This window comes from Xiphophorus maculatus, chromosome 19 (assembly GCF_002775205.1).
Source record: "Xiphophorus maculatus strain JP 163 A chromosome 19, X_maculatus-5.0-male, whole genome shotgun sequence".
In the NCBI taxonomy this organism is placed as follows: domain Eukaryota; kingdom Metazoa; phylum Chordata; class Actinopteri; order Cyprinodontiformes; family Poeciliidae; genus Xiphophorus; species Xiphophorus maculatus.
The window spans coordinates 16,615,236-16,628,813 of NC_036461.1; the positions used below are offsets into that span (position 1 = coordinate 16,615,236).

Below are 13,578 nucleotides of genomic sequence, written 5' to 3' on the forward strand. Positions count from 1 at the left end.
TTACTTGTGGGTGGAAAACATAAACAAATGTAATTTATTTCTATTATTTCAGCAACAGGATAAATTGAATTCTGTTTGGAATTGATTATATGTTGGTCAGGTGACAGCTGTAAATAATTATTTAAAGATGTATTACGTTATTTTTCTTCGAAATGACTTATGTGTACAAATAACAGTTGTAATTTATGTTTTAATAGTGATAATGGGACTTTTTTTATATAGTTATTATTAGAGTCTTTTAGATTAAAATGATCCCGTAATAATTTGAACTCTGAGTTTATATTCGGAGCTTTTTATGTATATATATATATATATATATATATATATATATATATATATATATATATATATATATATATATATATATATATATATATATATATATATATATTACTTCCAAACAATTAAACTGTTGTCAATCTGGTGTCCCTGATTGGTCATTATTTGATTTATTTGCGTCAAGCACCTGTTTCCGCTCATTAGCGCCCTCCAGTGTCCGCTACGGATATCAAGCAACTGCCACTGTTCAACATCAGCGTGAAGATGGCGGAGGGTGAATTGAACGTGGATAGTCTCATCTCTCGGCTTCTGGAGGGTAAATTATTCTCTTAAATGTGTATTGTTATACAGAAGTAAAGGTTCGGACTCTCTGGTTCGGCTCAAAAATCTTCAGCACGTTAGTAACTGTCCCGTTTTTTTTCCCCCTTCACGTAGCGCAGGCAACTGTTAGCAGCCGCTGACTGCTAATGTCAGCCATTGGTACCGTTGTATCCCCGGCTAGCTGCGACTAGCGTTACCGTTAGCTGCCTGGTCGTGTTTATAAACAGTCAGCGGTGAACGCCTACATGTCTCCATTGGCGCAGTTTTATGTGAGGCTTTCGATGTCTAAAAGCCTCACTTCCCCCCCCCCCCCCCCTCCCCAAGCATGTAAATGTATTTTGTACCTTGAGGTTTTATTGGGTTTTTAAGTCAATGTATTTTCTAAACCGTTAATGTTCAGAAGGAGGGGCAGGTTACGTTTCTGCTTTGCCTCGGGCAAATTGTTTGACACGGCCCTGTTACTAACAGGTGGAAGGCAGCACATTATAACAGAGAAAGGAAAAAAAAAACAGCATTGATTGTTAGCTTTCCTGTTTTTTCCAGCTGCACTTGCATTTCGCATTCATATATTTGTGCTAACTCTGATACAACGGTTTTTGACCTAATTTATGCTGGGATTATATACACACCCTAATTCTATGTAAGAAGTATTTTTTAGGAGAAATGCACTTGCTTTTCAACAATAAATTGTGTATTGATGTATTTTTACTTGTGTGTTGGGCATGGGCCAGAACAAGATTCTCAATATATTAGTATCTTGATCAAAAATATGCTGGTATCATAATAGATATCTATAATTATGTTTATTTTAAAACAAACGATAAAAGGTAGAAAAACACATCATGCAGCAAAAGAATACATTTAACTACCACAATATAGAAAAAGCTGAATATTATACTTGTTTTTCACTAGCTGCTGGTAGCTTTCCATGTGTGGTTTTAAAACTACATTAACTTAATAACATGCTCCGTTCCCACTCAGTGACTGGCATGCATTCACGCTCTACTTGCCAATGATGTATTCGGCCAGTTGGATGAACTTTCACTGTCCTTAATGCCTAATGTAGATTTTAGTGACCTAGATTTTAATGCACCCTGTGATGGTATGTCAACCTGTCCAGGGTGTAACCCAACTCTCACTCAGTGACCACGAGTGATCCTTCAAGAATAAGCAGGTATAGACAATGGATAGAATAAATATTTATTAGTAGTTGAATGACATCAATATCATCATTGAAATGCTTAACAGTATTGTCATAATGTCATGGTTTTCTAATGTCATGCAGTGTTAAATCAAAGCAAAGAAACAGGTGAGGGAGGAGAAGGGATGCATTACTCTACTCTCCATAAAGATGGAGAGAAACTCATTGGTGAAGCACTTTCTTTAGTTTAATTGAGTTTATATTATAGGAATATGAAAACAGTAACTGGCCTGTGTTTACACAAAAGTTCTTTTTATTTTCCTTTGACTAGATCAGGTCTAACAACTGAGATTTGAGAAATACTTTGATATTTTACAGCCTGGAAAGTTCAAAAATGTAATTTTGGTACCAAATATATAACAGTGAACATACAGTTGGTTTAACTTCAATATGAATGTTTACATTATTTTTATTAGTAGTAATAGTAGTGAGTGCATCACTCTCACAAACGTATTCATCTTATATGTCATCTTTATAAATAACGACACAAACTAAATATCCCATTTAAAAGTTTGTCATTCTGACTCTACAGAGGGGAACAAAACTGTTACTGCTAATGTATTATCATCCAAGCGGTCTTGCCAAGTACAGGTAAGCTCTCTGGTACCATGGTGTTAGTCCAGAGAAATCCGACTAGCTGGTAAGAAGTTAACCAGACATATCAGGCCATTCTGAAGGCCCAAACATTCAGCTCAATGTTTACATTTGTGGCATTAGCCATTAGGCAGCTGCTGGAGGAGAGGACTGCTCCTGTATTCATTTTCACCAAGGTAATTTTTAAGACGAGTAACAAATTTTACTCTTTCAGTATAGAGGATAATTCTTGAAGCTGAAGGTAAAGAACAAAACAAAACTGATGCGAGCGAGAACGCAGAACTAAAACGATAAAATAAAATCCAAAACACAATATATGTCTCTTTTGTTTTTCCAGAGTTTGTGTGCGTACTTAACAGCTGGTCTGTTTTTGTTTCGCACTTGGTTTGTAGGTGTGTTTTACAATTGTGATCAGGCTCCAGTGATTCATGCTTTCATACTTTCACTCTGCCTTTAGTTGTCCATATACTTATAAAAATTCACAAGAACACCAGAACACAAATGTGAGACATTTCAGAGTTGGACGTTTTTTTGACCTATCCTTAAAATTGCTGTCAGTCTGAGTTCACATCCACTTTTGAATGTACCAGCTTCTTGGAACTCTATTTGACCACTAAGGCAAACTCATCCGTCCTTGGCATACTTTACTTCAGCATCTGTGACACTGTTGGATGGACATGGCATATTTAGGGCTCCCACAATTATAGATTCCTATTTTAGGATGCAATATATTAAAAATACTTTGACCTTGTGTTCAGGCTAGCTTGGTTTTAAGTTGTCCCCAAGATATTATTCTCTCCTTTCACATTGTTTATTAATTATTTTTAAGTGTATTTAACCCTTGTTTTCATCCATTTGGCTTTAAAAATGTCCGTCTCTTTTTTTCTATTGGACTTTCAGCTAATATTACCAGACACTATCCGTTTTCAAGTCATTGACTAGCTGAAATCAACTTTGAGATTGCTTTTCTTTTCTTTAGTCTAATAAAATATTTTAAATAAAATATTTTATTTGTTATGAGTAAGGTATTGCGATATCTGATTTTCTTTTTTGTCTAGTTCAATTATATAAACTAATTTGTCTAAACTTTCTTCTAATTCAAGAAGTAACTGTAACAAAAGTAATCATTAAATGAATGAAAAATGATGTACATGTTTTGATGGAAGTAATTACGTAAAATCCAAAAGAAAATAAGGCATTTCAAGACAAATGAATCAAATGTTCTTAACCTTCAAGATTTTCACTAAAATCCCAGTGAAGTGCTTTAAATAACATTGATGCCTTCACAAACCAAGCAGCGTGGGAGTTTTTAGCATTGATGCATTAAGTGAACATTTTTTAAATATTCACTTAAATTTTTCAGCACAGAGTAGATAAAGTAAAAACTGTCCTATTGATTGTTTCATCGCTATTAAAATTAATCGAATGCACTGTCACTTTAACTATAAACACTGATTTACTAAGCACTGCACACAAACTGCTGTGGTTTGTGAGAGTCACAAATCCTTGTCAACACTTCTGTTCAGCTTTTGCCACTGGGTGATCTTATAAACCTAATCTCTTAAAAAGTGCCAGTCTGCAGAGTGCCACTGCAGACAGTGAAAGCTTCAGTGTTAAAGCCGAGCAGGCTAAGCACCCGAGCTTAGCTTACTCTGTGCTGATGAGGTCTGGTAATGAGCCCTAATTCTGCTTCATGTTACGCACTGGATTTGGGTGCAAAGTAGATGGCTAATTACACACACACAAATATAAAAAAGAGAGATCATGTTTAGCACCAGTAATACTAAAGCTTTGAAATGTTTTGGGTTATCACATTCGTTTTCTGTGTATGTTTTTTAATGTTTAATTTAATGTCTAACCCTTGTGACACATTCAATTACATGACTAATCATAATGCGGCAAAGAGGAAATTCCAATGCTTTAGTTTAAATGGGATGATTATGTGGGTGTAGATTAAATTGAACAGAAATGCTTTTTCTAAGCCCGTCTGCACATACATAGTTTACTCTCTTTTTTTTCTTGAACTTTTTTTCTATTTCATAGACTGTTAGAAAAACACAAATAATAAAGGATGTTACTAAGGCTTGATTTACTTTCTTGGACTTTGGGTGTCTTACTGTAAGGGAACACTCAAATGCTTAGTTACCTGGTTATGGATTTGTTTATGTCTGTTTTTTTATTTTAAAGAAGGTTAGCAAAGGTTAGATTATAAAGATGTAATTTAGGATTGAGCAATATAAGTAATGGTTTGGTATGGCTTTCTGATGAGAAAAATATCCTGGAAGAGAATACAAGTAAGATCAGCAAAATGTTCCTCCAGCATAGTCGCCACATTTCTTTTTTATTATTTAAATAATCCTACTTTTCATATCGCCACCCGATTCAGCTGCTGACTCCAGCCAGCGTTTTGCGACTCTCGCTTTTCTTCTCAGTGTTCTAAGATGGGTCACAGTGCCATAAAGCAGGCTTGAGCTCTCAGTGGAGCTACAGCGCCAACATCGCCCACACTGTGGCTGAAGATGTTTGCTCCTCTCACAGCCTCAGCACCAGGTTCCTAAAGTATGGCTGTAATCATTTATGAGCTGCAGAATCATTACACCCACAGTTCATCTGCTGACAAGACAGCTTTTTGTGATTCTGCTTGAAGTGTATTTTCTCCTTAAGTAAATTGTGCTTCCTCTGCAGCCTCCTTTTCATGTTTCTGATGCTGCCTCTGCTGCTTCCTGAGAGCAGACACATGATGGAAGTTGTCGGTCTCACTGACAGTTTTGTTTTGCTTCCGCAGTGCGGGGATGTCGTCCGGGAAAGATAGTCCAGATGACTGAGGCAGAGGTCCGTGGCCTTTGCATCAAGTCCAGGGAGATCTTCCTCAGTCAGCCAATCCTGCTGGAGCTTGAGGCACCTTTGAAGATTTGTGGTGAGTGTTTTCTGTTCTCTGTATGTTTTAAGATTACAACTCTTGAGTGGCATTGGCCAGATCTGAAAATCTGAAAGGCCTCTAAACAAAATAAACAGTATTTCCTGGTTCAGTGTCTGGTACATGACAGGATTAGACTTCGGGAGGTTCTGTTAATTTTTCAGTTTTGGTTGCTTTATACCCAACCTGTTTGGGTACGAAAAAGAGTTGCCTGTAACAAAACGTCCGTTGGTAACTCCCTTTGGGAGGACCTGTAGCAGATAACAAGAAGGCTGATGTATTATATCATAGTTTTTACATTCTGTCTGCTTTAGAAAATGCTGGATTTAGAAATGTTGGCAGCTATTTGTCAGTCGGAAATATCAGGGTCTACTTTCTCTAGAAAATGTTGAGTAACTCTAGTCGCTAATATAAAGCACTGAAGACAATTTCAAATGGCAACACTTTATTTATATGGTCCTTGTTTAATATGAGGTCCTGTTTGTTTGTGTTTTCTCTCTCACGTGTGGTATTATGTCGTCTGTGCTCCTAATATAAATATTTAATGACAATTCAGAGTGAAAAGGGCGGAAAAAGGAAAACAATGCATTAATTGCTTTTTTTGTTTTGTTTTGTTTGTTTTTTTTACAGTTCCAAAATTGAGTGTTTAAATTCAAAACTTTACAAAGTTTTTTTTTTTTTTTCTTTTTAAGGCTTTTTTGGCTCGAGTGGCCTTTATTTGATAGTGAATTGACAGGAAAGTGGGTAATGAGAGAAGGGGCAGACATGCAGCAAAAGTCACCAGGCCGGAAATCAAACCTGCGACGGCCGCGTCGAGGACTAAGGCCTCCATATGTGGGTTGTGCTTAACCTCTACTTGAAGAACCATAGAAAGGGTTGAAGATGTTTGCTCCTCTCACACTACTGAGAGAGGAGCATCCTTGTTAAAAATGATCATTGGCAGTCAAATTTCTCTGGGTAGCTATACTCTCCAGGCTCCAACATTTTACTAAAAGGACAAAATAAATGTAATATGAATAACTAAAAAAAATAACAAATTGCCTCGCATTCAAACTTTTTCTGCTTGTTTTTTGTTTTGTTTTTTTTGGCTGTATGGGTTTATTTTAAGTAGTGTTTAGATTTGTTTAGACTTATCAATTCTTCTAGCATTAAGAGCCATGAAGTTGTTAATGTTGTTTTGCTTTTATTCACAATGCAGTATTTCTTGGAACCTTGTCCTGAAATTGATTTATTCTGCGAAGCCTCCGAAGTAGTAAACAGAATACAAAACAGCAGGATTGGTCTCCATGCAACTTATATTTCACTTTAATCAAACATTCACTTTCCGTGTGGAATTAGTTTGCAGATGCCTCTTCTTGAAATCCAAAACGGCTAAGGCGTTTGTAGGAAGTCTCCTGGTCTAAGTGCACCCCAGAGATCCTGTTTATGCTTTGCTGTTGTTGTAAAGCCACTGCAGGTTTTGCATTATGCATTCCTTGTATGTTGGTCTATAACTTAAATAAATAAAATACATTAATGTTTGTGATTGTAAAATGACAAAATGTGAATATATATATGTAGATATTTTTCATAAATCCTTGAACTCTAGACGCCATTAACTGAATTTAGAAAACACGTTTTGACATTGAAGTGATGGGTGCACTGAAAGGCGGACTCCCTGTGTGCAGAATGCAGTCCACAAAGCCTGGTCTGCACAGCCTAGAGCAGCAATTTATTTGAAGCATGTGAGGATTTTCTTATATAACCAAGCTATGCATTTCACTTTTCTGTGTTTAGTCTCTATTTTTAATTTGTTTTTCAGAATGATTTGTTCTTCAGGTATTTTTGTGAGGGTTGTGCTTCTTAGATAGAAATGAGATATTTAAGAGTAGGCAGACCTCAACAAAAGAGGGTTAGGTTGTATTTAAATTCTAGTAGGCAGAGTAACATTATATAACCATATATCTTCTGGTGCCAGCTGTGGTTTGGGTTTGGTTGTATAAAACACCAATGTGCCCTTTGAAATGCAAAAAAAACTGTATCCCTACCAGTTTCATGAGCTCAAAAAAAATACATGTTTCGGTTTTAGTTGCTTCTCTTAGATTTTAATTTGCATTTAGTGTTACCTTGTAATGAAACAGTACTACCAAAAGATTGTGGCACATAAATTCAGTTTCCTTCTGTGTCACAATGGAGCCAGTAATTGTTGTTCTTCTGTGGTTTAGACCTCTTCAGTCATCTGTGCCTGCACCACTTAGCCAAAATTAGAGCAACCCTTAAGTTGGCGCAAGAGGATAAAAAAGGAAGCAGGTCTTGGCCGAGTGATGATTCTCCCCTGCAGAGACTTGGGCTTTGCTGGGAGCATCTACATCTCATCTGGGTTTCACAAAGGTCAAGGATTAATGCCATTGGTCTTAAACCCTGAGAGAACAGTTAAAATTAAAGTTGGGGTGTGTTTAATTGTAAGGTGCATTATGTGTGCTTCCTTTTTACAAATAGCTTTAATTGTGATGGATGTTTGTCTCTGCTGCCCCCTTTCCCAAAGCCTTCTGTGTCGATCTAGTGGTCATTGTCATTATACAGTGTCAATGTATAATTGTCAAAGAGAAAGTACCTTTTTCTGCCACACTTTTATGCTTTTCAGATCAGGAAACAAATTAATCTAATTAAAAACAAAAAGCTGTTTTTAAATGATTCATTCATTTATCAAGTCAATAAGACTATCCAGATCAACCAGGTCTGATGCGGAACAAGTGATTGCCCCGGAAGCATAAGTGCTCATGCCGTCTTTTGCATCAACATGTTTCCAATAACCCACTGATTTAGAATTTCAAATGACTTTTCTTGGCAGAATTATACAAATTAAGCCACTCTGGGTAGTTGTTAAGCATAAACAGCCTGTTTTAAGATGCAAATCTGAATTGGATTGATGTCTTGGCTTTGACTAGGCCAATCAAAATATTTTTTTTTCATAACTATTTAGCAATAGATTTGGTGGTGTTAATCCTGTGGCATAATTTAATTTGCTTAAAGTCATAAAATCATAAGATTTCTTTCTAGAGACCAGAGTTCATGGTTTCATAAATTACAGCAAATCATCCCAGTTGTTTGTGGATATTTGCTCTCACTGGGTTTTACCGGAATACGAACATCTTAGAAATGGCTTTTTAACCCTTCTTACCCTGATGCATGTCAATGACTGATTACTTTTCCCACATAGGGCCAGGATGAGAGAGAGTTGTTGTTTTTGTTTTGTTTTTTTTTCCTAAACATCTCCTGAAATCTGCTTTTGTTTTTACTCAGGTTATACTTTGTCTGATATAATCTGTGTTTGCTCTGAAACAAATGTGTGTTTATAAAAGCCAAAACAAAAAATATATTTTTCTCAGCACTATGTACATCCAGATTTATATATATTTAAGAGAAAAAAGGGCATGTGAGTCCATGAATGAAATTTTAATAACTCTCTGAATGAATAAATCTCTGAATGACCTCTTGTTGTATTTTCTTGTTGTGTTTTACCAAATTATAAGCTTTTGTATTTTTGTTTAAGCTTCAATGAACAATATTCCAATTATAAAATCCCAGCTGTACACTTTGCATCTCACCCTCTATTTAGGTGACATCCATGGGCAATACACTGATCTCCTGAGGCTGTTTGAGTATGGTGGCTTCCCTCCAGAAGCAAACTATCTCTTCCTGGGTGATTATGTGGACAGAGGAAAGCAGTCCCTGGAAACCATCTGCCTGTTGCTGGCCTACAAGATCAAATATCCAGAGAACTTTTTCCTCCTCCGAGGAAATCATGAGTGTGCTTCCATCAATCGTATCTATGGCTTCTATGACGAATGTAAGTGAATTTATAAGGGGCTACAAATATCTCGGGAAAAGCGTAAAATATTTAGTTCCTAAGATGTGTATTTGTACATTTGCAGGCAAGCGCAGGTTCAACATTAAATTGTGGAAGACCTTCACAGACTGCTTTAACTGCCTCCCCATTGCTGCTATAATTGATGAGAAGATTTTCTGCTGCCACGGAGGTGAGTGTCTACTGCAGATATGCAGTTGAATTTTTTTTTTTAATATATATATATATACTTTTATATATATGTATTCAATACAGCCAATCAAAAGCTGGTGTTTATTTTCTATCAGGGCTTTCACCTGATTTGCAGTCAATGGAGCAGATTCGCAGGATCATGAGGCCGACAGACGTACCAGATACAGGTGCTGTTTCTATCTGCATACACTTCATGCTTAATCGATTTTATTTACATTCCATTTTGGTGTCCGTACCTTGCAACTCTTTCTATCTTTCCACCTTGACGTGCTCGTATCAGGCCTTCTGTGCGACTTGCTGTGGTCGGATCCGGATAAGGATGTGCAAGGTTGGGGAGAGAATGATCGTGGCGTCTCCTTCACCTTTGGGGCTGATGTGGTCAGTAAGTTCCTAAACCGCCATGACCTGGACCTCATCTGCAGAGCCCACCAGGTAATTAGAGATGGAATCTGAACATCCTGCATGTAAGCATTATCGTTTCACTTGCACAATTAACAGAGACTTGTTTCAATTACCAGTGCTGATAAAATCTTGTGCAAGCTATATTAATGGTAGCGGATATGTGTTCCCTGGTTTCTACCTCCATTTCACCTCTTCTTCCCCAAGCATCATGCATTCAAGCACCCGGTAATAGTTAATCTGTTTTGCTTGATTAAATTGCTACAGTGCTCTCTTTAAGTATTTGTTCTCCTATATCTTTTCTATGCATTGTCACTTTCTGTCAGTTTTTGGACCAATACAGAGTAGTGCATAATTGGAATGTGAGTGGAAATGATTTGTTTTCCCCTACTAATAAAAATCTGAAAATGTGGAGTACATTTGTAATTTGTAGAAGAATCTTTCACCGACATTAGAGCTGCAAGGTCTTTGGGGTATTTCTCTGCCAGCTTTGCAAAACCAAAGAGACTGAAATTATTTTCTGTACTTGTTGATCTGGTGGGAAGTGTCTTCAAACGTCGGTTTTAATGTCTTGCTACAGATTCACAACAGCAGGTTTCACAGTTGGCATGGCGTGTCCAAGGAGCTGTGCAGTCTTAGTTTTCCGCCACACATAGTGCTTTGCACATGGACAAAATAATTTGCTTTTGGTCTCATCTGAACAGAGTATCTTGCTTCTGTGTTTGGCCTTTATTTAAACAATAACTTTGTTTTTTCAGCTTGTCCATAAAGGCCAGAGTTATGGAGTGCATAACAAACGGTGATCATGTCAACAGATTCTCGCACCTGCATAGTAGATCTGAATTTTGTGGCTGTGTCATGACAAAATGTGAAAACATTCGAAGGACACAAATACCTTTGCAAGATACAATGTATATAGTGCAATGCGCAGAGTTGATGTCTGGAATATTTCTGAGGTGGTTTAGTAAGCTCTACCCTGACAGCACAGTTAGTTTGTGAGAGTAGCTGAAGATCTGTTTGTTATTGATCGCTGTGGGCGTTAGAATAACACCACGTGTCTTAAAACAGGTTGTGGAGGATGGATACGAGTTCTTTGCCAAACGCCAACTGGTCACACTTTTCTCTGCTCCAAACTACTGCGGGGAGTTTGATAACGCAGGCGGCATGATGAGTGTGGATGAGTCGCTCATGTGCTCCTTCCAGGTAGTCAAAAAGCAATTGGAGTTGTGATTTTTTTTTTTTCCAAACTGATATGTTATTACAGAAATAATCACTCAAATATCCACTCTGTTTTCTTAAGATCCTGAAGCCCTCAGAGAAGAAGGCCAAGTACCAGTACGGCGGCGTAAATTCTGGTCGGCCTGTGACCCCACCCCGCACCACCCAAGCTCCCAAAAAGAGGTGAACACCCAACTGTGGCTTGTCCCCACTCCTTGTCATTTTGTCCATTCCAGATCTGCCTTTATGGCGACCCCACAACACCCCTAGAAGAGAGAAGATACGGGGGTTGTCTGATTGTCCAAATCCTTCACTCCTCCTCCACTCAGCCAGCCTCTCGTCAACACCACTGACAGCTCTTTTCTTAATGTGTACGTGTATATAAATTTGCTGTGACTTATCAGTTGGGTTGTTTTGCCTTCAAGTTTGAATTTTGTTTTGTTTTTGAAAATATTAAAAAAAAATTAACCTTATTGGTGGTTTTAATTCCAATGCTGCTTGAAGTTTTCTGAGGTTCTCTGTTGTGTTAGGGAATGCTTTCTTTGTATGTCAAAGAACAATGTGACCAAGCTGCAAATTTTTTTTTTTTTTTTTTTTTTTGTCTTCATAAAAACAAAATGAAGGTTTAACAATATTTTACGTTGACCTTAAAAACAGTAAAACAAACAAAAAAAATCCTCTTGTGTGTTTTAACGGACTGCTGTTCCACTGCAGGACCAAAACAAAAGTCTTATTTCAACTTATCACAGCATGTATAGTACTCTTAGTGGTTCTTGTGCACTCTTACTTTTTTTAACCATTAATAAAGAGCACCTTCATATTTGTAGAACAGACCAGTTTGAATGAACAAATTTGGCCCTTCAGATCCTTTTACATTATCCACACAAACAAAATGTATTCTCAGCGTCAGTTTGTCCATTCTGTCTCGTCTCCCTGTGCTTCAACTTTACTCCTACATAAAAAAACATGCTGCTTTCTTGCTCTTATTGACAGTTTTTCTCATTTTTTCCCCCCCTCCCTTCTATAATTTTAATTTTGTTTTGTGAGCGAGCGATTGATTTGATTGAGTTATGAATGTCATGGGGGTTGGCACACATCGTTTTCAAGGTAATGATGAATCAAACATTTAAAAAAATGACATTGCAAGCTTCAGAAACCACCCATAATATTGGAACTGCTTATTCTAAGTTTGCTTAACACTAGCTTTCCTCTCCTCACCCATTCAGTCGAGGTACAAGGTGTGAAAATTAGCAGAGCTCAGTGTGGGTGGGTAGTTTTAGCTTGGCTGTGTGATTGTGTTGCCACCTGGTGTATAAATATGGCACTGCGGTGCACAAACTGTGTACGCTTCATGTAAAACAGCAAGCATCCAAATATACGGGAGAGGGTTTTTCATGACATTTCTAGTGTTGCTTACCATTCGGCACTACCACAGTCACACTGTCCAGCTCGCAGGTTGGTTGGTGTCCATCTTTAGTTTCTACTGTTCACAAGATGCTTTTGTAATTTCAAACAGAAAAGTTACTTCTTTTTTCATTCTATTAGTTTGGTATTTTTTGTTGTTCTATTTTTGTTTTCATAAGAATTTTGGATTACTTTCAGTTTGCCTAACTTATTTCCTTGGTGTTACCAAAAGCTGTTTTACAGTTTGTAAAAGGTTATTTCAAAGTGAATACATTCAATAAAATGGATGAAAGGAAAAGTCAGTTGTCATTTTTGTTTATCTTCTTGGATATGTTCTTTAATATCTAATGGAATTCATCACTACCAACTCCATTTCTATTCTAGAGTAATTGTATAAATCAAATATATATTTTTACTTTTCTAAGTATTTAGCAGACTATGTTGGAGTCTTTGTGAGAGTTCATGTGGACCCAGCTGATGCCTTTAAAGGTTAACTCATCCTTCCTTCATCGCTTCAGCATCTCCCTGAATGCAAAGTGTGTGTGTAAAGTTTGTACCCAGTTGCTGGAGTCTGCTAGAGGATCTCTGTGTACATTGGTTTTTGCGCTGTCTGTGTGCCAGCAAGGGCAATAATAACTGACTTCAGTGTAGGTAGCTTTCAGTAAAAAGTTTCATTCAGGCAGTTAAGTGAACACCCATGAAAAGAGGGAGGAATTAGCTTTGAACCCCAATCTGATGAGTCTGCATCCAACTTGAATAAAACTGGTAAATGAAGGGCTTCAGAAGAAACGGGGACAAAGTCTCATCTGGATTACCACAATCTAGTTGTTCAGTTACAATAAAAAAAAAAGGGCATAAAATATTTGTAATGGAAATTTGACCCAAAGAGGCAGTCTTAGCATTGTTTACAGAAGTCATAATGAAGGTATTTCTCCTTTAATGTGCAAAGCTGCTTCAGTTCTGAGAAATGGACTTCTGTCTCTTGTTATATTTTTACCCCAGGGAAACACAACAGAGTTGTTCACAATTAAAAATGTCTAACACTTACTAATTTGAAAAAGTTTTTAGGGGCAGTTATTTTGATGTTAGGGGTGTTAATTGTAGTACCAATGATATCCTGTTAAAAGTCATAGTTGCTTTTAACAGAGTATTGCACAAAAAACACTCAAATTATAGGTTAGTTTTTTGTTTTGTTTTGCCATATTT

At 37.1% G+C, this 13,578-nt stretch overlaps 1 protein-coding gene across 1 annotated transcript; it reads left to right on the forward strand.

Annotated features, from left to right (window-relative positions):
* The first annotated feature begins 415 nt into the window (after positions 1–415).
* On the forward strand, positions 416–12,670 carry LOC102232527 (serine/threonine-protein phosphatase PP1-beta catalytic subunit). Its single transcript, XM_005798328.2, has 8 exons — positions 416–595; positions 5,181–5,312; positions 8,911–9,141; positions 9,227–9,331; positions 9,447–9,518; positions 9,632–9,783; positions 10,819–10,953; positions 11,051–12,670. Exons 1-8 carry the CDS (start codon positions 544–546, stop codon positions 11,153–11,155), a joined length of 984 nt encoding a protein of 327 aa, XP_005798385.1. The 5' UTR covers positions 416–543; the 3' UTR covers positions 11,156–12,670.
* The last annotated feature ends 908 nt before the right edge of the window (positions 12,671–13,578 follow it).

Bases quoted from the DNA above. Each gene is read 5' to 3' on its own strand.
- LOC102232527 (XM_005798328.2), top strand. From the start codon at position 544: ATGGCGGAGGGTGAATTGAACGTGGATAGTCTCATCTCTCGGCTTCTG. The intron at 9,332-9,446 runs GTGAGTGTCTAC...ATTTTCTATCAG, and splicing joins GATTTTCTGCTGCCACGGAG to GGCTTTCACCTGATTTGCAG. The intron at 9,519-9,631 runs GTGCTGTTTCTA...TGCTCGTATCAG, and splicing joins GACAGACGTACCAGATACAG to GCCTTCTGTGCGACTTGCTG.